At 41.8% G+C, this 26,189-nt stretch overlaps 1 protein-coding gene across 3 annotated transcripts in view; it reads right to left on the bottom strand.

Annotated features, from left to right (window-relative positions):
- Window positions 1-25,812, bottom strand: part of AASS (aminoadipate-semialdehyde synthase) — a 52,001-nt gene extending 26,189 nt beyond the window's left edge. For 2 of the 3 annotated variants that reach the window (XM_039328259.1, XM_039328260.1), the window contains exons 1-13: window positions 25,670-25,812; window positions 19,702-19,924; window positions 18,462-18,638; window positions 17,526-17,610; window positions 16,722-16,789; window positions 16,489-16,635; window positions 15,246-15,324; window positions 15,036-15,163; window positions 12,100-12,248; window positions 9,571-9,693; window positions 8,395-8,506; window positions 6,198-6,257; window positions 6,022-6,089 (exon numbers count right to left, since the gene is read on the bottom strand). In XM_039328259.1, coding sequence (XP_039184193.1) covers window positions 6,022-6,089; window positions 6,198-6,257; window positions 8,395-8,506; window positions 9,571-9,693; window positions 12,100-12,248; window positions 15,036-15,163; window positions 15,246-15,324; window positions 16,489-16,635; window positions 16,722-16,789; window positions 17,526-17,610; window positions 18,462-18,638; window positions 19,702-19,914 — 1,409 coding nt within the window. In that variant the 5' untranslated portion in view covers window positions 19,915-19,924; window positions 25,670-25,812. Of the gene's footprint in view, window positions 1-6,021; window positions 6,090-6,197; window positions 6,258-8,394; window positions 8,507-9,570; window positions 9,694-12,099; window positions 12,249-15,035; window positions 15,164-15,245; window positions 15,325-15,484; window positions 15,657-16,488; window positions 16,636-16,721; window positions 16,790-17,525; window positions 17,611-18,461; window positions 18,639-19,701; window positions 19,925-25,669 lie in introns of those variants that run through there. The other variant, XM_039328261.1, reaches the window with a different exon arrangement.
- Between the last annotated feature and the right edge of the window lie 377 nt (window positions 25,813-26,189).

Below are 26,189 nucleotides of genomic sequence, written 5' to 3'. Positions count from 1 at the left end.
AACACATACGGTCCAAGAGATTATAGCCATTACTCTATTGATCAGTGAGGTTTGTTTAAATATAGGTGTAAGAATCTGAATTCATTCACAAATGGAGGGATGAAAATAAATAGACAATAGGGCTTAATCCCACAACTATTCCCAAATAGAATCTTAAAATCCTCAACAAAGAGGACACAATATGTAATATCGTTCCTATCATATCAGACAATTATTGCATGTCCCAATTAAAAGGCAACTAATTTATATTAAGAAGTAGGTAGAAGCAGTACCTATCTGAACTTGGCTGATTTCAAAAAAAATTAAGCAAGATCAGAGTTGGCTAATACTTGGATGGAAGACTACTAGGAAAAAGCAGGGCTATAAGCTACACCAAGAAGTCCAGAAAAAGATCCAGGAAGAATGCTGTGTCAAAACATTTTACATACATCTGCCAAGTAAATAACATGGATGTGACAAAGAATTTTGACCAGTGCTAGAGGGTGGGAAAAAGGGATGGAACTCACAATTCTTTTCTGGCTTTAGTTTAACAAACTGTACATATACAAATCTATACAATTTCAGTCTTATCTGTTTCATAAGAAAGGCTGAGCGCCAAAGAATTGAGGCCTTTGAACTATGGTGCTGGAGAAGACTCCTGCGAGTCCCTTGGACTGCAAGGCGTTCAAACCGGTCAGTCCTAGAAGAGATCAACCCCGACTGCTCTTTAGAAGGCCAGATCCTGAAGTTGAAACTCAAATACTTTGGCCACCTAATGAGAAGGAAGGACTCACTGGAGAAGGGCCTAATGCTGGGAAAGATTGAGGGCAATAGAAGAAGGGGACGACAGAGAATGAGATGGCTGGATGGAGTCACTGAAGCAGTAGGTGTGAACTTAAATGGACTCCAGAAGATGGTAGAGGACAGGAAGACCTGGAGGAACGTTGTCCATGGGGTCGCGATGGGTCGGACACGACTCTGCAATTAACAACAACAACAATCTGTTTCACTCGATCACTCTCTCCCTGTCTCTTTCCTGCAGCTTCTTCCTCTTCTTTCGCTTCGGGCTCACTTCTATCCTAGGAAGGTGAACAGGAAGAGTAATTCTTTTTTGGGACTCCAGCATCTTAATCAAACTGTCCGCGCTGATCCGTAATCTGTCCTCCTGAAACAATAGTGCTTTCCACCAGCTGTTCATTGGGCAGATCACTTTCTCAGACTCTTGCTTGCTCCTGCAGGATTGCCAACTGCAGATAGATCCTGCTTTGTATACATTGTATCTATCACCAGTCCAAGCCACGCAAAAAGCAACTCCAGGAATGTCCAAGCATTCTTCCTCAATACTTCTACCCATTTAGATATTCACAGCTAGAAGGCAAGTGTTTTACCTGGGCATGAACTGTTTGTGTGACACCAAGCGTGTTTTTTGTCCACCAGTCTTGAGACTACAATATCATCCCAACTCCATCAGGCCAACTCATCAACCCAAAACTTATAGAGACTTACAATGGCAGTATTAAATCTATTGCCTGAGGCCAGGAGTGTACAACGAAAGACCCAGGACTGCATGATACTGGTGGAAGTCTTTCCAAAAGAACTCTAAGTGAGATCCAAACTTAAAAAATGCTGCATAGCCCTGCTCTAAAAGCTTCTATAAGCAATGCAAAACCAGAGGTTATCTCCCCTTGTGCAACTTGGAAGATCCTCCCTCTCTCTGGGAGGGGTACTGAAGGAAAAGCTTCTATAGAGAAATAGAATCATTAAGAAATTAAAACAAAGTTTTCAACAATCACTTACAACCCCTAAAAATGGTAACATGTTTTTTCCGAATTGTGAGATGGGAAACACATAGAAATATAGCCTAAGTCTTAAAACATGATTGACATACATTTTAAAACAAAGAAGAATCCAAATCCCTCCAAAAACCCAAGGGGAAAAGATGAAAAATTTCAGCATCATTACTTCTCCTGTTGTGATCCGTGGCATCTCGGTAAATATTAAATGCAGATTCTGAATTTACATTAAAGGTGGGAAACAGCATCTTGGATTTAAAAGCCAAGAGGCAACCAGTGTAACCCTTTCAGAATTAATATTATATAAGGCCTCTTTATTGTTTGTTTGTTAATGTCAGAAGCATCACAATTAAAATAATGCATAGTATATGACATAAAATTTAAAATATTAAATACAAGATTAAATTATGTACAAGTTAAACAGATCTTGCCCAGAAACTAGCAACATTAATTGCTTTCTGTTGTACTGCCATAAGGTCCTCAAGTGTGCATTGATCAGGGAACAAAGAACAGGTATAAATAGATGTTGTTGTCTGCATGTTGCCACAATCAGGACGTGCAGAAACCATTTTATTATACCGTGTTTCCCACAAAATAAGACCCGGTCTTATTTTCTTTTGGGCTCTGAAATAAACACCAGGGCTTATTTTCAGAGGATGTCTTATTTTTTTCACGTAGAGGAAGCAGTGAGCGCAGAGGCCATCAGGATTGGGAGCACTGCTACTGCAGGTCCCACCCTCACCGTCCCACTGTCTACTTCAGTGGTTCTCAACCTGTGGGTCGGGGCCCCATTTGGGGTCGAACGACCATTTCACGGGGGTCGCCAAACAACGCAGTCCGCCATTTTTTTCCCTTTTCCCTTAGCTGTGTTACTCCCTTTTATTCTATTGGCTTTTGAAAGCCAATAGAATAGACTATCTTGAATAGAGTCTAATTCTATTGGTTTTCAAAAGCCAATAGGAATTGTCCAGGCTGTCTCTGCCCTACTGAGCCCGCCAAAAGTCCCATTCTGCAAACGGTGCTGCAAGTTGTCTGCAGCAAAGGCGAGCTGTCTGGAAGTTTCCACCCCTCCCTGCTGAGCAACTACTAAAAATGTAAGGCCAGGGATGGGAGGTGGGAGGCCAGCGGGTACAGGGAGGGTTGCTGGCACGTGTGGGGCCCGGCGGGTGCCTTACCTCCCTTGGGCTGGGCCAATTGGTGGCCCAGCTGGTGGTTGGCCTGTTCTGTCTCTGCCGCTTGCCAGCTACGCCTCAGCCGGTGCAGGGGGCAGCACCACGCTTGTGCAGTGCTCCTGGGCAGGGAAAGTCCTCGACTTACGACCGGTTGGGTAGTCCTCGACTTACAACCGGTTGGGGGTCGCGGCATTAAAAAGGTTGAGAACCACTGGTCTACTTGCTTGCGACTGCAACACACCAAACTCTTGGCATGCCCCAGCCTCCGCCTGCCCTGCCTGCTGGCCCTGCTGCTGGGACACTTCTCAGCCCCTGGCCACTGAACAGCTGCCCGTGCTGCTGCTGGACTCATGGGAGGTCTTCACTTTCCTGGCAGCACTGCTTTCGGCCACCCTGCCGGGCTGCTCTTGCCTGGCACAGGGCAAGACAGCCGAGATCTATGACCTCAGGAGCACCCCCCACTGCTGGTGGAGCTGCGCTGTATCACACAGCAGGCACGAGAGCTGCAGCGCCCAACAGGGCCCGGCATGTTTTGAAAGGGAGGTAAAAATAAATCCTGCAGTCTCTCATCGCCACCGTGCAAAGCCCAGCATGGGCAATAGCAGCTGCGGCTTCTCCCTTCCAAACATGCCAGGATGTGATCTGAATAAGACCCAGCTTAACCTGCTATTGAAATGCCTCCCGGCTCTTTCCCAAAGGGAAAGTGGCTCTTCTCTATGTTTCACTGCCTTCTGCATTGCAAGGAGCAGTGGCGAGTACCGCTTTTTATTTTCAACGTGCTCGCTGCTCACTTGCACCAACTTGGACCGCTGTGGGTGGCACTCACATGTCCAGCAGCTGCTGCAAGCACATTTTGGGAAAGAGTTGGGAAATGTTTCAATAGTAGGTCAAGCTGGGTCTTATTCAGATAGCATCCCAGCATGTTTTGAAAGGGAGAAGGCACACCTGCTATTGCCTGGGATGTGACGTGAATAACACCCAGCCTGACCTGCTACTGAAACGCTTCCCGAAGAGGGCAACAAACAGGAAAGGTGTCTGGACTCATGATGCTTTGTTTTGATTCAGGCGCTGCTGCTGACTTGGAAGGAGTGGCTTTTACATTTGCATGCCGTCTCTCCTAAGAGGCCTCGCGGAGAGGTGGGTGAGCCCTCATCCTTAGCTGCGCGGCTTCTTCCCCTATTCTCCTCTGCTTCAACCCACCCTAGCCCTCCATCCAGCAGCTAAGGATGAGGGGCTCACCCACCTCTTCATGAGGCCTCTCAAGAGACACGGCATGCAAATCAAAACAAAACACCGCGAGTCCGATCGCCCTTTCCATTTGTTCCCCCTCCTCTCTCTCTCACCCCCTTTCCGTCCCTGGGAACTGTGCGGGGGCAGGGGAAGGACTATCAAGGGAATGCTGACAAGACACTCCTGGGGAGAGGAAGAAGTAGCCCACTGCTGCTGACTTGGAAGGAGTGGCTTTTACATTTGCACACCATGTCTCCTGAGAGGGTTTGCAGAGAGACGGGCGAGCCCCTCGTCCTTACCATAGCTGCACGGCTTTTCCCTCCTCCCCTCTTTCTCTTCCGTTTCAGCCCAGCCTAGCCCTCCATTTCCCTCCTAGAAGGAGGCCAGGTTCAAAGAGGATGGGAGGGTTGGGACAAATCTTCAAGAAACAGACACTTCCTTCCGTGCCAGGTTCCCATGAGCAAGCCTGGGGAGAAGCTGGCGAAGAGGCAGCCCTCGAATGACTACTCTCCCTTTCCCTCCTTCTCCTTCCCCTTGCTTCTGAGTTGAGGAATGAAAAGCCCCATCATTCCCAGCTGCCAAGACAAGGTTAGGGTACCTGCCTCGCCATGCTTCTCCCGCACACATCTGCCTGGGAAAAGTGGTGGCTGTTCCTCATGCCGTGTTTGGATCACTTTTGCAAAAGTGTGGGAACCCTCCAGGTAGTATTGGACTTGTTTGTTTTGGGAAGCGGCAGCTGTTTCATTATCTTGAGATGGGGGGGAGGGGACGACAAAAAGCAATAAATTGGAGCCGTGTCTCTTTAAGTTCCTGTGAATGGATGGAGCGACTGGATTGTGGTTTGCCAAGTGTGTGTGTGGTAATGCCGAGAGCCAAGTGCCAGCCTTGGGGAGAGTTTACAGCGGGGTGCCTTTGAATCGATCCCTGGATTTGCCGAGGTGGAAATGGATTTGGAGAGAGGGTCGTGTATAAGCCCAACAAATGATCTCTTAGTGGCCATAAGGGCTGGATGGATCCCTGCGGGGGGGAATCAAAGAGCCAGTTTGCTGACTGGTAGATGGATCCAGGGGGAGGGAGATTGTTCTTTCAGGATGATATCGTTGAAAAGGAGGTCAGGTTTAAAAGGGGGAAAATAGCCCCTATTTTAGTAAGTCCCTGCAAGCAGCAGTTGGGACAGATTGTGTGTCTTCCCCCGCACCTCTGCCTCCACCTGCTTCTTAGAGGAATTTACCCTCAATTTAAATGAAGAGTGCATCAGCCAAGAGGCGGTGGGCTGCAGCTGCTTCCGGATACCTTCAGCCCCTGCATGCGCGCTCACCACCTCCTGTGCTGGCCACGCCCACCCCTCCATTGCCCACTGATGCTCTTAACTAGAGCTTATTTTTCGGGTAGGGCTTATATTGCGAGCAACATAAAAAAGATCACGCTAGGTCTTATTTTCAGGGTAAGTCTTATTTTCAGGGAAACATGGGTACCAACTGAATTCTGCACTATTTGAATTGCCTTCAAATGAATCCTTCAAATCTGAATGTCACCTTCAAGTGAATCTTTATATACCACACATTTCAGTGGCAAGAGACTATAATCCAGCTGATCACATCTAAAAATAAACTTAGGACATTTTTCCAAAGACTCACAAATATCTAATCATTCGTGATGACACTAGAAGGAATGGTCCATATTTGCTCTTTTTGTTTTTGCTTGACTTTAGCTAGACACATTGTGATTGTTGTGTTAACTTCATCCCATAAAACAAAACATTCATATTAGCATGCAGATATAGGCTCAATAATTTTATACTTGAGATGAATATATTCTGAAGAGGAAAAAAGTAAACCTTGTATTACCTGTTCTCCCTCAGTTTCTGGATATATTTATACTTATCAGTCAGTGAACCATTGGATGTAATCACTGCCTAGAAAAGTACATGAGAGACATAATTACTCTCCTTACAGTTGACCTTGGCATGCAGATTTCCTTTTTAAAGTGTGTGGAAGAAAGACAATTGATTTATAAGACTTACATCTCTAACTACAGGTGAGTAATTCTGGCTTTCCAGGGACTCTGAAGCATCAGAGAGGAGCTGTGGAGAGCAAGGTTTTCTGTTAGAAAAGTTGCTTTCACATACACACACATCCTCAGATATGTAATTATGTTGGAAGGTAAGAGAACCTTGAAAAATGTTTATTAAAAACCTAGGAACTGTCAAGACAGAAACTCAGATGAAAATGCTAGCTGCATGGTAGCCACGTTATTTTGAAAATGAAATTGGCAATTAAAACTTTTCTAGTATTAACTTCTCCATATTTTAACTTAATATTAACAGCACTGAGGTGAGAAAGATACAAGCACAATATATTTTTATACCACAGACTATATTATATAAAGAGGAAAACCAGTTGCAACTTTTTATCAGAAGGATGCCTGGTCTGCGACACACTACAAAAGCTGGAAGGCAGGGAGTGTGATTAGAGAGAAGAATGACAAAATACAAACAAAAAGCCTAATCTACAAGACATTCATTACAGGTTTTATCTAGAAGGCAAGAGATGCAAGAACTATGATTCTTGCAAAGTAATATAAAAGATTATTCTTTTTGCTTGAGTAAGATTTGGAAAGGAACTAAGTTTAACAGAAATAAGTTTTCATATCACAACAACAAAGGAACTATTTAGGAAACTATAAGAAACCAGCTTAACAACTGGATTTTACAGAAGCACTGTGTAAAACAGAGGTAGGCAAACTGATATCAGACCAATAACTGTGAATGTTGTAGTCTAACATATTTGAATAATTCTTTATAGAAAAGGAATAATTTGCATTGGAAGCACCATAAAATACTTTTGATGTGCTATGAAGACACTTGAAATCCATTTCTAGCCAACAGATTTGCTTAGTCTTATGGGAGATTATCCCAAATTCAGTCACTGGTGTCTCCATTTTAAGATGTACTTAGAATCCAAATTGATTAAAATTTGATATTTAACATATTTATTTTTAATAGCTATTTTGAAAATAGTATCCTTAAAACAGTCAATAATGCTGTTATTTATTTAATTCATTGTTTTCATGTCATACAATTAGTGATTTAAGATATGGAATTGCAAGCCTAGTATCTAGAAAATCATTGCAATAGTAATGGCCCTCTCAAGATAAGATCTTTCCTAACCTCTATTTATCATTTGTCAGAAAATTGTTTTATTGGCTGAATCAATAAAGATAAAAGTAAAATCAGGTTAACTATAGTTGCCAGAGGCATCCATAGGATTGGATGCTTTTGTCAGATATCAAAAGCATTGCTGCACCTTTGTGATGTGTGTCACACTATTCAAAAGAACCAATAAAAAAGCTAAACAGGGAAACAAAGACCATGTTCCACTCCACCAATCAACACCCAGATAAGCAGAAATTAACAGCAGACAAAATCTAGCAAAACTCCCAATGCCCTAATCAAGAAACTACGAGGAAAACCGCATCCCTGTCAACAGTGGTAGGGCAAGCTAGTACATATATAAACAGGGAATAAACTGTACACTCATTAGCTCTGATGAAATTACCTACTCAGGAAATAAAACATCTGAAAGCAAACAACCAAGTTCAGAGACTCCACAAACAGAGTTATTACTTTACCCAACTCTACCCAAAATATATTTTCAGTGCAAATTAAAGCTGTATTAAATATTGAAGCCATTAGCTGCAAGTATTCCTGTATTGGTTTTAAGCTGTCTAATTTTTCACTGGTTTTACCATAACTATTTACAGCCGTTTTTTTCTCAATCCAATAAAGTCCATTTTCCATTTTAAATATCACATATGTAATATCATGATACCACAGTCAATCAGATTGCAATCCATTGCAATTATCCATTGCAATTTTTTAAAAAATGTTTCATTAGCCATCTTTTGAAGAACTGCCCAAATTAGCACAGATGAAAAGAGCCATCATAATTTAGGTAGGAAGACAACTTTCATGAAACTATTCCTATATGATATACTGTATATATGCAACTTTCATCTCCCATATTTTTATCCCCAGATGATGATTTTTTTCTCAAACAATGTGAGCAGAGGGAGAAAAAAAAGCTGTCCAACAATATTTGAAAATATTAAAACTTTAGCAAGAAGAAAGAGTATCTAGAAATCATTTCATGAAAGCCCGTTACATTTTACAGCAGATTTCTATTATTTTGAATAGACCAAAAGGCGCACCATCTACTTACCATTTCTTCAATATAGGGGAACAGCATGTCTCCAAAACATTCTGTTGACTCTATAGGAAGCTGAGCTGGTAGGTTATCAATAGAACACATCAAAATCCCAGATCCCTCCACACTGGAAGAGAGAGACATTTCATTCCATGTAATGAACAGCCAAAAAGATGTTATGGATGAAGTTGGGGGAGAAAAGAATTGTCTCTTAAGATTGAGGAGACCACCTATCAGATAGGGTTTAGGACAGTGGTTCTCAACCTGTGGGTCGGGACCCCATTTGGGGTCGAACGACCATTTCACGGGGGTCGCCAAACAACGCAGTCTGCCATTTTTTCCCCTTTTCCTTAGTTGTGCTACTCCCTTTTATTCGATTGGCTTTTGAAAGCCAATAGGAATTGTCCAGGCTGTCTCTGCCCTGCTGAGCCTGCCAAAAGTCCCATTCTGCAAACGATGCTGCAAGTTGTCTGCAGCGCAGGCGAGCTATCTGGAAGTTTCCACCCCTCCCTGCTGAGCAACTACTAAAAATGTAAATAAAAGAGGGCCAGGGGTGGGAAGTGGGAGGCCGGTGGGCGCAGGGAGGGTTGCTGGCGTGCGTGGGGCCCGGCGGGTGCCTTACCTGGTGGCCCAGCCGGTGGTTTGCCTGCGCCATCTCTGCTGCTTGCCAGCTACGCCTCGGCCGGCGCAGGGGGCGGCACCACACATGCGCAGCGTTCCTGGACAGGGAAAGCCCTCGACTTACGACCAGTTGGGTAGTCCTCGACTTACAACCGGTTGGGGGTCGTGGCATTAAAAAGGTTGAGAACCACTTGTCTAGGAAATGCTAGGAAGGATGACTTACTTCCCAAATCTGGCTTGGATCTTAATGTAAGCAGTACACAAAATTAAAAAAAAATCTCTCTTCCAAAAAGTCTGATGAATTTTTGCACACTATTTAAGAGAACCCTTGCCCTTCCAGAGTGGTTTGAGAAGGGGCTCGTGTACAAATGACTGCCAAGAAAGGGGTGGTTAGAGAGGAAAGTTTTATTTCCAGAAATTTCTTAAACAAAATTATTTTAGCATCCCTTATGCTTGATTATTCATCCTACTTAAGTAAAGGATTCCAAAACCACTATTAAAAAGACAAAAAACCCTGAATCCTCAATTCAAAAGCAAGCCAGTACAAAATTAAAAAATAAAATCTCTTACCTGCCATGATTAATATGCTGGTCAGCATCGTACATACAGAATGGACTATCAATTGTTGTACATTCTGTCATAAATTCTATAGATCCTTCAGTGTCTGCTGAGATGTCACATATTGCAACAAGTCTAGAATTGATTAAAATAAAATAATAATCCACTGACAAAAAGATATTCCTCAGAATAATGAATGAAATACAGGTAGTCCTAGACTCACAACAGTTCATTTAGTAACCGTTCAAAGTTACAATGGCACTGACAAAAGTGACTTATGACCGTTTTTCACACTTACGACTGCAGCTGCAGAATCCCTGTGGTCACGTGATCAAAATTCAGACGCTTATTTATGACGGTCGCAGGGTTCCAGGGTCACGTGATCACCTTTTGTGACCTTCTGACAAGCAAAGTCAATGGGGAAACCATATTCACTTAACAACTGTGTTACTAACTTAACAACTGCAATGATTCACTTAACATCTGTGGCAAGAAAGGTGGTAAAATGGGCCAAAACTCACATAGCAAATGTTTTACTTAGCAACATAAATTTTGGGCTCAATTGTGGTCATAAGTCAAGGACGATCTGTATGTCATTATGGATAAGTAAAAAAAATTGCCACCTTCAGAAATTATATGAATTGTATTTTTGAACACATGTAAGGACTTCTAACCATGTTCTAATTGGACAGTGACGCCAATTAGGAATATCTCTACAGCGTTCTCTGTCTCTCTCTGCATGTATGTGTCTATTCAACATTATGTATAGCTTATATAATGTGGTTGATTTAGCTACATTCATCTAAACAAGATTGTCATTAATCATAAAAAATGATAAGACTGGAAACCTGAGAAGCACTCCAGGGTAAAATTTTATTAAAAGGGAATGAAAGCAATGGGGAAGAATGCTAACATAATGCTAGTCACACAGGTAAAGTTTAGATGTAAGTACAGTAGTATGAATATTTTTTTCTATTTATTTTGGGTATTTTTAAAGGTATATTGAAAATCAAGACTGCAGAAAGTGACATGCCTAACATTAATGAAATCATAACGCAATAACCACATACAGTAGGTCATATTAAGATAGAGATAGGTAACTGTTGTCATCCAAATAGTTTGGATTCATTTTCACCAGCACCAGCCACCAAGCTAGTGGTAAATCTGAGGTCACCAGGTTACCTAAACAAGATAGAGAAGTGTGGCTACAACCATATGAATATCTGAACTCAGTAGAGAAAAAAATTGATTATTATTAGCAGTAACAGAAAAGTTACTGCATTGGTAAGAATAGATTAGAAGGATACCAATTTAGTCAACTGTGACTTCAGTACAGAATTATTAATTAGAAATGTAATTCTTAGGATCCTTCCCAGAAAACCCCTATAATTGGGATTAAATGTGTCTCTTTCTAGAATTGATATATTCTATTCAAACTCAAATGATTGGTCTATAAATCTTGACATCATTTGGAAACATGCTATTTGTAAGGATTTTAACATCTTCAGATTGGCAAAGAATTCTTCAATGTTACCTATCAACAGGCAAAAAACTTTTCATCCAAACTTATCTGCAGTTTTTAAACTGTCATGCGTGCCGTAACAAGTTTTAAATGATATTTGCCCTATATTTGTTGCTGACAGGCCTTTAAATATTCTCCTTATAAATTGGGGAAAGCTATTTTATTACTATTTGTCTTTATTAGACAGGTGAGATATATTTAACTAGCAACTAGATAAATTAATTGCCACTGTTACTCTGCCAGCCTAGCCAGCATGACTAATAATGGGAATGATGAAGATAGTAGCTGAAGAAGATAATTTGGCATCTGGCTACTCTGGATACCTTAGGGCCAGTTCTCCAATCATCATCTGTCCTGCAACTTACAGTGTCTCCTCTCATCGTGTTCCCAGAACATCAGAGCATCTTCTGGAGTAATGTTAAAATGGCATAGGGCAGTGATGGCGAACTGATGGCACGCGTGCCAGAGGTGGCACTTGGAGCCCTCTCTGTGGACACACATGCCATTGCTCCAGCCTCCCCTCCCCGCAACCCCCTCCTCACCAGCAGCCCCCCAGGGGAGATTTGCCCCCGAGCGTGGCCCACACGAAGCAGCGCAACCAAGGACATGGCAGCCAGGCAGTGTAGACAAGACTCTGCTCTCATGTCCCATTGCGCACAGTTAATGCTGCAGGGGGTGGGCAGAGGGCGTGGCTGCCATGGCACTGCTGGGCTGCCTGGGCAATCTGCGGCGGGCCCTGGAGGCGGTGAGTGGTCCTGCGGGCAGGTGGGGGGGATGGGGTGAGGGCGGGGCCGAGGCAGGGCAGGGGATAGAATGGGGGCAGGGCCATTTTTTGGGCACTCAGTCTCTAAAAGGTTCGCCATCACTGGCATAGGGAATCACAGATGGAAAGGACATTGCTTTTCCAATGCTTTTCCAGCTTCTTCTTTCAGTGCCAGACAAGCTGGTTCCAACTCCATCCATCCATCCCACTGTGATACTGGTTGTTTCCAGATCATGTCCTAGTTAAAACATCTTACTTGTGCGGCAATTCAGGACAGCCCTCTGTAGCAGCAGGAGAAGGTTGGAGAGGAGTCAAAAGCTTTTGTGCATCCTGTCTGTTTAGCAAGCGCGGGGTGTTCTGCTCCCAGTAGATTCCATTTATCACGCAGGTAGCATACGGTGCAATCTGTAAATGAAACTATATTTTACTTATTCCCTGTGATGTCAATTATACATGAGTCAAATTAATTATTTTTAATGGCTGTTTCCATCAACTGAATGCCTTGCACTTATTTTGACATCAAAAGATTTGGGTGCAGAACAGGCTGCCTGATAACAGGTGGTCAAGATGGACCTCCTTTTACAATGCTGAATACTTGCGGAAAGATTGTACCACTCTGATTCCCACCTCCAGGAAAATTATCCTTTCCCTATGTCCAGTGCTTTTTTTTTGTTAAAAAAAAAAAGTGCCAGAACTTACATCTTGTTAATCTTTTATTTAAAAAATTATATATCCAGTTCTTAACAAAAATTTAATTTATTGTATTTAAGGCAAATGTTCATAGTAAATTCCAAAGATTACAGGAGGTGCCTCCACCCACATCACAGCCCTGCGGCAGCCTGAATCCGGGACCTATGGAAACCCAGGAGGAGCCTGGCAGCTGTTTGCCCGCGCATTCCTTGACCCAGAGGGCTTGAAGCTGGGGAGTCTCTGCCAGTCAGCAAGAAGCCAAGCCACAAGCACTGCAGCAGCAGCCTAGCCAAGATTGGCGCCACCGAAGCTGGCCTGCTGCCTAGCAGGAATCTGCACTGCCCACCTCCCTCCCATGCCTCTGCCTGCGCGCTCAGCCTGCTAAACCTCATATCTAGCTGGGTGATCGATTTATAGCAAAGGCACAGGGAGAGGCAGGTGATGCAGATTCATAGTGCATGTGAACTTGGTGAAGGAGGAAGCAAGCGGCAGCCCCAGCTGCAAGGTCTGCCGAAGAGAGCGGAGTCTGTGTGTGTGCCTGCCTTGGGCAAAGCAGGCGTACACAGAGACTCTGCTCTTTTTGCCGGCCCTTCTTGCCGCTGAGGTTGCAAGTTGCCTCCCTCCTCATGCGCACCTGCTACGCACTCACCTGTTAGCCGTGCTCTCCATGCCCCAGATCAGCTGTAGTGTGCCATGGAGAGCAGGGTTGGCTCAGGCAAGGCAGGCGCACAAACAGACTCTGCTCTTTTCAGTGGCCCTTCTTGCCACTGGGGCTGCTGCTTACTTCCTCCTTCGCCAACTTCGCATGCATGGAGAATCTCCAATGCCTGCCTCCCCCCTGTGCCTTTGCTAAATCGATCACCCGGCTAGAAATGAGTTTTAGCAGGTTGAGCGGGCAGGCAGAGGCATGGGGGGGGAGGTGGGCAATGCAGATTCACTGTGTATGAGACCAGGTTTTTTTTTCACACTGCCAGATTTTCGCTGCCATACTGTTTAAGTTTCTTTAAAGTTTACTTGATGCAGAATGGGACGGATCTGCATTCTGCATTAAGTAATCTTTAAAGAAACTTAAAACAGTATGGCAGTGAAAATCCAGCAGCAGGGGAAAAAACCTGGTGTTTTGAGATGCCAGACTGGCGTGCATTCATGCGCCTCCAATCCCCTTGCTTGCTGCAAAGCCAAATTGGCGTCCTCGGGCCGCTCCTTCCAGCCCATTTTGGAGCCGGTCCAAAAGTGAAGGGAATGGTTCCCACCCCACCCAATTGCTGCAGAGCTTCGTTTCCAAAGACCCTCTGCACAGGCTCTGGACAAACCAAGATTTGGGACTGAAAAAGCAGCAATGGGAGCAAAGGGTTGTTCAAAGGAGAAGGAAGGAGAAAGTGGAAGAAGTCACTACTGAACAGGTGAGGTGTGACAGGTGTCGGGGCGTGGTAGGCCTGGCTGTGGGGGTCCTTCGGCACAGTAAGTGGGGAGCATGGGGCAGGTGCTCCCCTCCCCCACCTGCCTCGTGGCAGCGCCCCCCTGCCTCCCCCTCTTGCAGAGAACCAGTTGTTAAATTGTTTGAATCTCACCACTGGGTTTACCTTTACATCTGACCAATACATAATTAATACATATTATTATTAATAATAATAATACCTCCGAATCACAAGATATTGGCTTTATTATTATTCTTCCCCTCTGCAGTTTGAATATAAAGTATAAACAGCTAAAAAGAGATTTTCATAGACATCCCAGCCTTTGAACTACCCAAGGATCTGAAACAGCAAAGTTTTGCTATCAGGCAAGCTTCCACACCAGCCGCCTTTCTTTCTTCTCGCTTTGCCCTCTTTTTAACATCACATCCCACCTTCTGTAAGGGAAGGCAAAAGGCTCGCTCACCCTCTCGTGAAAGATGGCCTTCATGTTTATGTGTCTCCCACCACCACCATCGGCTTCCACACCACATGGTCTGACCCAGCCAATCAAGCCACGCTTTGGCTATGGTGCTCATGGCTCCTTCTAGAGGAGGTGAACAGCGCCGGAGGGGACCCCCCCCCAGGTGGGCTCACATCATACCACCAGTAGGGCATTTTCAAAAGCAAACAAAGATAGGAAGGACAATAATAGGAAAAGAATGCAACTCTGGAAAATCCGTCGAAAAATGACAAAAAAAGCCCTGCCTATGCCACTGAACAAGGGAGCCTTTGATGGTAATTGGGAGAGAATTTTGGTGACAGCAACCTGGTTCCTTCAGAAGCTGATATTTTTAACCATTGAGAGCTACATGCAAATTATGGGCTTTCCAGAAGTAGGTCTACATAATTAAGAGTTGAAGAACCCTCCTCTCCCCCAAAAAATAAAAAAAAGCTTTGTTCAAGTAGGATATGTTGCCAAGAATTGCCAGCATTAGCATGAATTTCAGACAAGTGTTTGATGACTAGAGGGCAGGTGCTCACAATCTATGGTGAATGTCAAAGAACAAGGAGCTCCTAACATGAAAAAACAAGAGGTCCTACTTACATCATTGTTAAACCGTGATGTATAGAGTTCTGGATGCTTCTCATATTCTACTGGATCATATACCCCATTAGTTTTCCTTACAAGATGATGGTGTCGACTTAGTACTGTTCCATATACTTTTCTAAGGTCTGTGATGAAATAGACAGTAAATCAAATAAAGATACTAGATACTGCAAATTTCTAATGCACATATAATTGATTTAGTAGTACCTCCAGTTCTTGAGACCTCCTTCAATTCATGGGGTTCCACAAACTCACAAGGCAGAGCATTAAACATTTCCTGGGCACCCTGCAGATAAAGGCATAAGACTTTAGAAATAATGCAAGGCAATGGGAAATAATATTTATACTACAGACCTTTGTATACTATATTTTACAGAGCCGGTATGCTGAGTCAATAATGGTATGATGCTCAAATTGGCCAAGGAAAGATGCCATTCAAATCCTACCTGACTGTAGATCACCACTCCCTCCTTCTCAATCCTTGCTCTCATTTCTTGCTCCCTGTAGACCCTACTACTCCGATCCAAAGACCACAGACCACAAAAGGACATTTGTTTCCCCATGTTATTTCAAACTCTGACTCCAAGGGGAAAAATATCTGCTTTCAACCTAGGAATCCTATGGGGAGATCAGAGAAAGCCTCTAAAATCCTGGAGATTCCACCAATGAGTATACACAGTCCCAATATGGGATATAGTCAGTTTTAATATGACTAAACTTTTGTAGCCCATTTTCATTTACCTTTGGAAAAAAGAGGTAGCTAATGAGGAAAATGTGTGTTGAGTCTTGTGGAATCTTTATAAGGAGATAGGCGGCATATAAATTTAATAAATTAAATAATACACCTATTTTGCCCTTACTTTCTTTCCACAAACCATTAAAAAAATCTTACTGACTAATATCAACTTTATAAATTAAATCTCATATTGGACTCCTAATTTACCTTTCTGACTGTTGCAGGAGTGTTTATACTTTTTGCGGCCATAAAGCTGTGAGTGTGTTAGTTTTTAAAAAGTCTAATGTTCGTGTGTGTCTCTCTCTGGAGGGTGGGGGGAAGAGACTTTGCACTTAGTCTTTTGCAAAACTCCATCCAGTTCTCATGAACTGTGGTTCCATAGAAAACACAGTGAAAACCACTGGCATATTTGACTATCAAGACAGCTTAGAACAATAAGAGAGATTTAGTGATATCTGTAGGGATGGTCCTGGGGCCAAAAGGAAAAGGTAGGAGCAAGGCATCAGGAATGAAGACCATGAGTTTCCCACTTTGATATAAGGGCAATGCCTTGCTCTACCTGCCACCTGGGGCAACCACATTATTGCACTGAGTATTTATACGGTAGATAGATATTATGTACATCTAAAAACTATTTATTACCCTGATCTAGATAATAGTGTATGGTTTCAGTGAGAAAATGTATTAATGTGGAATATTTCAAGCGTTTCTTACCTTAGACACATTGCCAGTTCCTGTAAACACAAATGTGAGGGGCCCAATAGATTTTGGCATCAAGCCTAAGGAAATTTCATAGCCAGCATCCCGAACTGCTTGAACAGCCTGGCTGCTATTTCTATAATTGTGGGCCATACCAATATGCTGAAACCAAAGACAGTAACACTTTCAGAAAGGTTAAAAATGCTTGTAATCCAACATTTGGCTGGCAGTTTGGTACATAGTCTTACCATGAATGGAGTATGATGTCCCAAAGCAAGGAAACGTAATCCCATTCCATGTAAAATATTAATCATACCTGGATTAGAATTGCAATATATACAGTTATTAATCATATGATGCAGTCATGTTGCCAAAACAAAACAAAAATCAGTTGAAACATAATGGAATTGAAATAGCTTATATATCAAAATTATATCATCATCCTTTCCAAAATGGGTCAGTTATGAAGTTTAGAAGTCCCTTCAAACCTTTATGAAAAAAAATTACTAGGAATGAGGGGAACTCTAGCCTATAGTGTTTAAAAGGTTCCTGCTGGAGAAAGTTGCTATCTATTCTTATCTAAAATGAGCCAGACCAGATCCTACACATAAATGTAATCTCCTATTCAAATAAATACTGGATAAGATCATCTATTACTTATCCTATTGATTAGATACTATGGACCATCTGCTCCTGAGTGAGGCATTGCGTTCTAGTTTTTGTTTTAATGGGAAGAGACAGGGTGAGTAGCTACCAGGCAGACTACAACCTCCCAAATGAAACTGAATATACAAATAACCTGACTTGTGATAAGGTAGATGTCAAAGCAAGAACATCCAATGCTAACGTCAGATGTTCTTGCTTTGACATCTACGTTATCACACATTTTATGGTCTAAGAGTGCTATATGTTTCACAAATTTAAGACATTCTAAATGAATGAACTAAAACTGAGCAAAAACAGAAATATCAGTATGCACAGTATCACTTCATAGTTACCCCAAATATCTTCTTGAAAAATAAGTGCACAATATTAATATTCAATCCAGATACCTGCAACTCCAGCCCACTTTCCGAATGCTACAACTCGGACTCCTCTGTGATCCACCATTTTCTCATAATCTATCAATCGAATATTCTAAAAACATAAAGCAGAGAGAGCATGTGTCATAGAAGCCTTACTGCAAGTTGCTTCTCATATTAGTCTCCGTAACCCAGATAGGTTCATTTAACAGAAGTGAATATGGTTTTGGTTTTTATATCTGGTTTGGCTGCCTCATAAATCCTATGCATATATCACTGGAATAAATGGGATTGAAGGAAGTATCAAAGATTAAGCCAGCCTTAATATCTTTCATTTCAGAAATAATAGCTTAAGAGAAATGTGCCTTTATTTTCCCCACAATCTGAATACAGTTCAAAATATTATGTATGCTTTTAAAAAATCAATAATATGAATTAAAAATCAGCTCTGTCCCCAGAGGGTATTTCTTATTATTAGTGACTATTTTATTTCAGTACAATCTTGATTTTTTAATTTGCATTTGACTTATCATTCTCCACTTGAATTTCTTTAAATAATCTGAAACACAATTTCTCTCCAATCCTTTGCCTAACTTAATAGTTAACAATTTACTGTGTGAATGAAGGAAAGTTCATGAAAGATATGGATGGGAACAGAAAGGAAATCCAATTAAAGATACACATCTTTTAATTATAATAAGAAATTAAATCAAGTGTTTGTTGCATGTCTGAAATGTAAGCCACATTGTCTGCTTAGATTAATATAGTCTAAAAACGCACAAGAGTAGATTGCAAGTGTGTGTATTTTTCTCCTCCCTTTTGCCTTTAAAACTCCTAACACACATTATAGATAATTGTCATAGCATGGCAAGCTAATTGCATGCTTGACAAGGATTCACACACTGCTTCTTTTGCATTTCATAATGGTATTATCATAACAATAGTTCTCAGTAAGTGCAATATTACCTTGCTTAGGATCTCATCCAGCAAGGACATATTTGCCTCTTGAGCTTTGATAGTATGAGAGAAGAATGCATAGTTCTTGTTGGGAATTAGCTTATCTTCTGGAGGCCTCTTCACACCCACAATAAGGCAAGCCTGGGAAATATCTTCTTGTATAATGCCTCCTGCTTTAATATAATCCTGCCAATGGGTCATTAAAAGGTTACTGACACAGCCAAAATGAACCAAAGCAGGAAACAGATACATTTTCTAGATGCTATTCTGAATGAGTATAATTTTTATATCTATACTGGTCAAGAGAAATGTGCAGCTCATCCGATCTGATTTTGAAGAGGTGTTTTAGAACACAGGCAAGTCTGAATAGAGGCAGTCCTTGAATTACAACCACAATTGGAACCAGAATTTCACTTGTCAAGTGAGTTGTACCCAATGTTATGACTTTTCCGCCACAGTTGTTAAGCAACTCATGGTGGTTAAGTGAATTGTGTAGTCATTAAGTGTGGGCACAGGTGTCATTTTTTTTGAGTGCCAGGTTGAACAGCCACTAAATGAATGGCTGTAAGTCAAGGACCACCTGTACAGAATCTGCCACTTATTAAAGTAGTCGCATCTCTTTCCAGGATCACAAAGCTACAGTAGAAGCCTCCCCATGGAGCTGTTCTACAGTCCTGTAGAAAAAAAAAACTTTTGATTTTCAGTTAGGTCAGCCCAGAGCAGAACTGCAATATGATTACTTTCACATTAAAAGAGACTAGAAGTTTCTGAACAAAAGATTGATGTGAAATTCATCCTCTGCTGCTCTTGCTTATCTCTAATTCTTATCATTTTTTCAGTACATTCCTTCTTCTGAGTTTCGCTTTTGATCTAAGTCCTGCTTGAGATCTCAGGTATCTTTTTCCAAAGTCGCTGCTTCTTCGGTCTTTCTTTTCCTGAAAGCCTCCAGCTGCTTTACTCCTGAATAAGGGCATTTCAGCCCATCCATGCCAGGATTTCATTAGCTTCCCACAAAATCTCTACACATAGTATAGACCGGGGTAAGCAACCTTGGCTCTTTTATGACTCATGGACTTCAACTCCCAGAATTCTGGGAGTTGAAGTCCACAAGTCATAAAAGAGCCAAGGTTGCCTACCCCTGGTATAGACAGCTGGTATAGACAGCTTCTGCTCATTAATTTGCCCGTGCATGACAAGTATTCCTTCTATTAAAATAGTACCCACAAACACCACCACAACCCAAGCATACCTGTTCATGGATGGCCCTGCGATTGGATGGTTGCACCAGAACTTTGTACCCCAAGTTGGTCAACATCTTGACATGGCGTGGTGCTAGAGGGGCTCTTCTTTCCCAGGCATTAACATCCTCCCTCCGGATGGCCAGGACAGACTTATGAAAATGCTGCCATCTTGAAAGATGTCTCTCAAACCCTTCTCCCGTGTGCTTGAATGCTTGCAGCATGATTAAAAACCTTGCCACAGCAAAGATGCAGTAACAAACAAATACAGCATAAAAATATTTTGAAGCAGCATTTTAATGGAACAAGAGAGAAAGAAAAATTGATTCCTTAGAAATCTGCTGTAAAATTTAGGCAGCTAATAAGCCATAATTGCACATTGCCATTATTATTACCATTACTGCTATTAGTATTACCATACTAATAGTCAAGCTCTTTCAGCCTTTCTCTATTGTTCAAATGGCTCCTCTTTACTAAACAAGATCATAACAGAACTTTGCAGGTAACATATCAAAACAAGGAGAAGTGACATAAATATACATGTGTAATTCCAAAAAGCAAAGGTGCTCCAAGAAGAACTCAAAAACAGATCCAAACCAATCACTCCTAGCCTTCCCCTAGAATTCACATTGTTCATGGTTCTGAATAAAAGTTCCTACCAACCACATTGATCAAAATTATTACAACCCACAATTCCAATTCTAGCTGTCTGTCTGTCTGTCTGTCTGTCTGTCTATCTATCTATCTATCTATCTATCTATCTATCTATCTATCTATCTATCTATTTTATCATTTATGAAATTTATATGCCATCTCTTCACTGTAACAGTGACTCTGGGCATGTTACAGCATAATAAAAAGATAATACAAAATAATTAAAATTAAGAAAAATGAAATAGTTTTAAAAAAAGCTACAGGATAGGTGACACAGAGGTGGGGGTCTTCTCTCTAACCCTTCAGCCACTCCCAGCCTTGAGTGCTCCTATCGGGGCTCCAAGCTAGCCTGTACAGCCAGATTTTAATTCTCTTCCAGAAGGACCACAATCCAATTTTTTTTGGGGGGGGGCATGTGTGTGTGCTTTCAAATAAATTCTTTTTTAAAAAAAAATCTGATGACTTCTTGGAGTAGTCTTTGCAGTTTTCTTGGCAGGATTTTTCCAACATAGTTTGCCATTGCCTACTTCATAAGGCTGAGAAAGAATGACTGGCCCAAGGTCATGCAGCTGGTTTTTGTGTCAAAGCTGGGACCGGAACTCATAGTCTCCCCAAATGTCTAGTCTGATGGCTTGACAACCATAACAAATTGGTGCAAATGGGTACAAACACCAAACAATGCAATTTTAAATTTCTCTTAAATATTTATATTAATATTTTACTCAATGAAATAATGTTTCAACATATATTTATAAGGAGGATAGCAGAAAGGATCTGACCTCATCTAACAATTTTTTAAAGGATTGGGTAAAACAAAGTTCAAAGAGTTAGTTTACTGGAAAGATAAACAAATTGGAACCCAGTGAAACTCCTCAGGGAAAATGTTCCAAATTCCATCATAGAAAGCATTCTCCACATCTGACAGATGCCTGGAGAAGATCAATATGTGTTCATAATAAGGTTCACAAGAGGAAAAGTGGCATTTCTCATATTCAGGTCTACTCTGGATATCTGAGGCCACTTTGGGCTTTAAAGCAATAATCAGAACTACTTCAGTTATGCTTAGGAAAACACAGGACAGATAAGATATTTCTGAACTAGTATGATAAAATCAAGTTTCAGTTAATTTCCTAGCAGTAGTACTACTAGTAACAACAAGCCTAAAAGAAAGTTAGGTTTCAAGAATTTATTTATTTATCAAATTTGGACATCGCCTTCTCTCTCTTTACCAGAGAAACTCTCAAACTGGACACTGATTTATGCCAATGTGGAGTTGAGATAATGGTTTTAGACGTATTTGGACTAACTTACAAACATTTTATAGTCTTGCTGTAAGATAGGCTTACCCAAACACAGGGATACATTTTTGAAACACATGAAAGAAACTCTGTGGATCAGAAGGTAGCAAAGGCCTGTTCTCTGCTACTCCAGGGGAAAAGATAAGGCATAATCTATAGAACAACAGATCTCTGTTCAAGATTAGAAGTAACCTCCAATGGAACCAAAGAGAAAGAAATTTTGCTTCTTGCTGTTGGGAGTTTTCAACCACTGTACCCACAATTTCAACCACCCCTATACCTCCAAAGTTAGAGTGCCCTTGTAATTCAGTGATTTACATGGTTACTGCAATTTTGGAATGTATACAAGTACTAGCATTAAAACATATAAGTAATAAAAATCCTTAGCCTTAAAAAATGTTCCACAAATAAATTTGTAATTGTGTACAGCCAATTTTAAACACTGTAGCAATGATATTCATACTATTCTGCCAACAGCAATATTGTTTCACAGTTTAGTTGCCACTTCTAGAATCAATATACAGTTATATATTATAATTACCAAAATGAGTAACATGGGATAAGAAGGCACATATTCTTTTGAATTGTTAACTGACTTAAATATAGGAAAGTGAAAAAATGGACAGTTTTCATGCTTGAAAAATATACAAGCTGGGATTCTATAAGGAGAGCAGTGTGAGTTGGTCAAATTTACTAATGTTTTTAAGTTGTTAATTATATTAAAAGCAAAAAGAGATTATAATAAGCTCTAATAGGACCAAACCCAATTATGAAATAGCAAACAAATTAAATGGAAACAAGGATGTCATTCACATTTTTAAAAAATCTAAACTTCAGATACACATCAATAGGATTTAAGCAGATCAGAAGATCTATTTTTGAGTCACAAATGGGTAGTTTAAGAAAAATAACTGTCTAAAGTAGCCCCATGGCAGATAAATTTAACAAATAAATAAATAAAATAAAAAGTATCAACCCAGTGCTGAAATGGAATCATTTGGGAACCTGTGGAGAAATTTGCACGTGCAGCAAACTGCCATGCATTGCCCCCCACAAACCTCATAACCTTTTGATACCCTTTGTCCCAAGGAAGCAGCCAAAAGATCACCCCCTTTTGACTTAATATCTTACCTACCTAAATAAATAATAAGTTCCCCCTTATCTCTTCCTGTCTTTATCTCTTCTTGTCTTTATCAGTTCTTTCTCCTTTTCTAATTTACCTGTATTTGTTTTTACCTGCTCTCAATAGGTAATGTGTTACTAGAAAATAATTGCTTATATGAAGGAATTTTTCAATTACTTTATGTCAACAACTAAAGGTTAAACTTCTATATGTAAAATGTCAGCAGTTAATGGTAAAGCCTATGTATGTAAAACGTATATAAGAAACAATAAACTCAGAGTTTGTCAAGCTGTGTGAAGATGTGTCATGCAGCTTCAAACCTCTGCTCAAGACATGCCTGAGTCTTTTTCTTAGCATCGTTACAGGAACCAAGAATAAAAAACGACAGCAACAGAATTTCCTTATGTGACTTTATAATAACTTCAAATTTGGAGCACTGCTTATCATTGTGATCACACCTGAAAAAAGGATATTCTAGAGCAGGGGTCCCAGCAACTGGTCCACACAAACAAGCAAAGCCCTATCTGCAAGATGCAGGCAGCACACAAAACCATGCACCCTTCAATCAGCAGAAAAACCTCTCTCCACGGAACCGGTCCCTGGCACCCAAAAGTTTGGGGACCTCTGTTCTAGAGCAGGGGTGTCAAACTGCTGGCCCATGGGCAAATGTTTCACACAGAAGCCGCACCCACCCCAGCTCCAGCAAGGGGGGAAAAATCGTGATATCTCACGACATGCCATGTGATGCGGCAAGTTTGACACCCCTGCTCTAGAGTATTGGTTGTCAAAATGTGATGTGGGGAAACCGTGGGCCTCTACAAAGAAAGCCTACAGTTTGGGGGACTTTTTAGCTTGCAGCAAAACCAAAGAAGAAGAAACATGACAATAATTTAATATATCATCCTGGTATGAAAAACTTTCCCCCAGTGTTAGAACTCAGAATATCCAATAAAATTTAATATGGGAAATTCAGGATGGAATTAGTCTGGCAAGCTCTTTAAAATTCTGCAAAATATATAAATACACTTATGAATGAGTTTGTTGATGTAAAAAGATGTGTTGATGATCACCAATTAAGTTAGCCTTTAAAAGGCTCTAGAAAAAACTGTACAGGATCATCTCCCCATGAGAATTCATCTTAATAAGTTATTTACTTATTTTTCTTTGCTGCCACTCATGAAAGTGAACAAATGCTAGAAATACTCTGAATTTTTATAACCAACACAATAAAATCAAATCCAATAAATACTACAATTACAACTAGGCATCCAACATACCTATTTATTTTCTCTGAGATCAAAGGGAGCATATTAACAGTTGCTAAGAAATGGAAATGGAAATCACCCTCTCCTCTACATTTCTGAATTGTCTACATTTCTGAAGTGTGCTATTGGCCTGAACTTTACAGTATGGAAACAGAAAATCATTATCTGATACAGAAACAATCCCAGAAAAGTTGCAAAAGTAATATTTAATAACATAGCCAAACTGTTAATATAAGAACAAGAAAATAGAACTAATCTAAAAGCCAATTCACGTAGTAAAATGTTGGATGGGAATAGGATGGAGTGATAACCTCAACGCTTTCCTCTTCTAAACTTTCTTTCTATGCAATTTTCTATGCCAGTGGTTCTCAGCCTGTGGGTCGGGACCCCATTTGGGGGTCGCCAAACAAGGCTGTCCGCCATTTTTTCCCCCTTTTCTTTGGCCATGCCCCTGGTGATGTATAAGTGGTTGGGGGTCACCACAACATGGGGAACTGTATTATGGGGTCGCAGCATTAGAAAGGTTGAGAATCACTGTTCTATGCAATTTCTTTGGCAGCATTCTTTGGCAGTTTGCCATTGCTTTCTTTCTGGCAGAGTTCAGGGAGAAGGAGTGGCCCAAAGTCACCCAACTAACTGGGTGCCTAAACAGGACCAGAAATCACTCTCTTGGTTTCTACCCTAGTGCTTGTATTCGCTACACCAAACTGCCTCTCCAAAGGTACTGCTATACTTTGTTGTTATTGTTGTTAATTGTGAAGTCGTGTCCGACCCATCGCGACCCCATGGACAATGTTCCTCCGGGTCTTCCTGTCCTCTACCATCTTCTGGAGTCCATAGATATAAATTGCCTTTAGAAGTGGCTAATCTCTAAAGCAATTGTCTAAAGCAAAATCTTCAACTGCCCCAAGACCATTGAACATTCAGTACTCCAAGAATTTCTTTAACAGGACTGACCTGGGAGCCCAGAACTTCTTAAACTTTCTATTTCGCTTTATGATCTGGTGGCTAAATAAACTTTTGAGCCAACCGCTTTCTCTCACTCTCTTTCCTGCCCGTTTTTAGCTCTGTGCGCCTGAGGAATTTTCACGCCGAGAAAAAACGAACATTTTTATTTTGCTCCTCTGATGCATCTCCAGAATGCTTCTCCCAGGCTTTGCATGAATAATAATCCCCAACGTGAGGGACCTTACATGTATTGAAATCGTAATTCCCGAATGCCGATTGGGAATGTGCCCCAAACAATTTGGAAAAGGCAAACGAACTCTATAACCAAAGCCACAGGTTCGGGAGGAATGGGAAAGAGAGAAGGGGAGGGGGGTACGAAGCTCCCACTAAATGCCAGGAACAACAACAACAAGTTCATAGGAGATGCAGGTTGAGTGTAGAAATCGGAGGAAGAGGAGGAGGACTCGCTCCTACCTCCCTTTGCTAACCTGGCGCGCCGCTCCCACTGCCCATGCGCTCCCCGCGAGGCCTACTGCAAGGGGGCTCCGCACGGAGGACGAGCAGGTTCTGCAAAAGCAGCAGCATATGCGCGCCGGGACTTTGGGAGACTTCTAGGCCCGATTCGCCCAACCCATCCTCCGGAGCGACAAGGCGCTACTTTCTCCCGTCCAGCCTACACCGAACCGCTTACCTTAATGGTAGAGAGTAACGCCAGATCTGCCGCAGTTCCTGAAGATGGCTCGACTTGCACCCCGGCGAGCAGGCGCCAGACCCTGCCAAGAGACGCTATTTACAGAGCGGGGAGGCGCGGCGGGGGAGAGTAAAGGCGAAAGATGCCTCCCTCCCCGGCAGCCAATCCCGTGCCACTTCATGGGTACGAGCCTTCCCCTTCCGCCAGGCGCGGCCGCCCGGCAGAACCTTCACCTCCCCTTTGCCCGGCGCGCCTCGTTGGGTGGGTGCCCTGGGCAGCCTTCGGGGAGCCGCGATGCTTTATCCAGAAGAGTTGCAAGTCGAGAATGTCGCCTTAAACTTTTCTGGATTGTTGCGCGTGGCGAGGCGATCAGGTGTAAAAGAAAGAAGGAAAAATTCACATCTGCATTTTAATTTCAAAAATTGCTTATTTCTTCATCCCAGCAAACTACGAGCACAGCGCTCAACTCATCACCCGACCTGATAGGGTTTAGTTTGCTTGACTCCGTTCTATACTTTAT

The sequence above is a fragment of the Crotalus tigris genome, unplaced genomic scaffold (assembly GCF_016545835.1).
Source record: "Crotalus tigris isolate CLP2741 ecotype Arizona unplaced genomic scaffold, ASM1654583v1 scf7180000024375.2447938, whole genome shotgun sequence".
NCBI lineage: Eukaryota > Metazoa > Chordata > Lepidosauria > Squamata > Viperidae > Crotalus > Crotalus tigris.
Note: the sequence above shows the minus strand (reverse complement) of the source record. Positions and strands in the feature narration are given on the sequence as shown.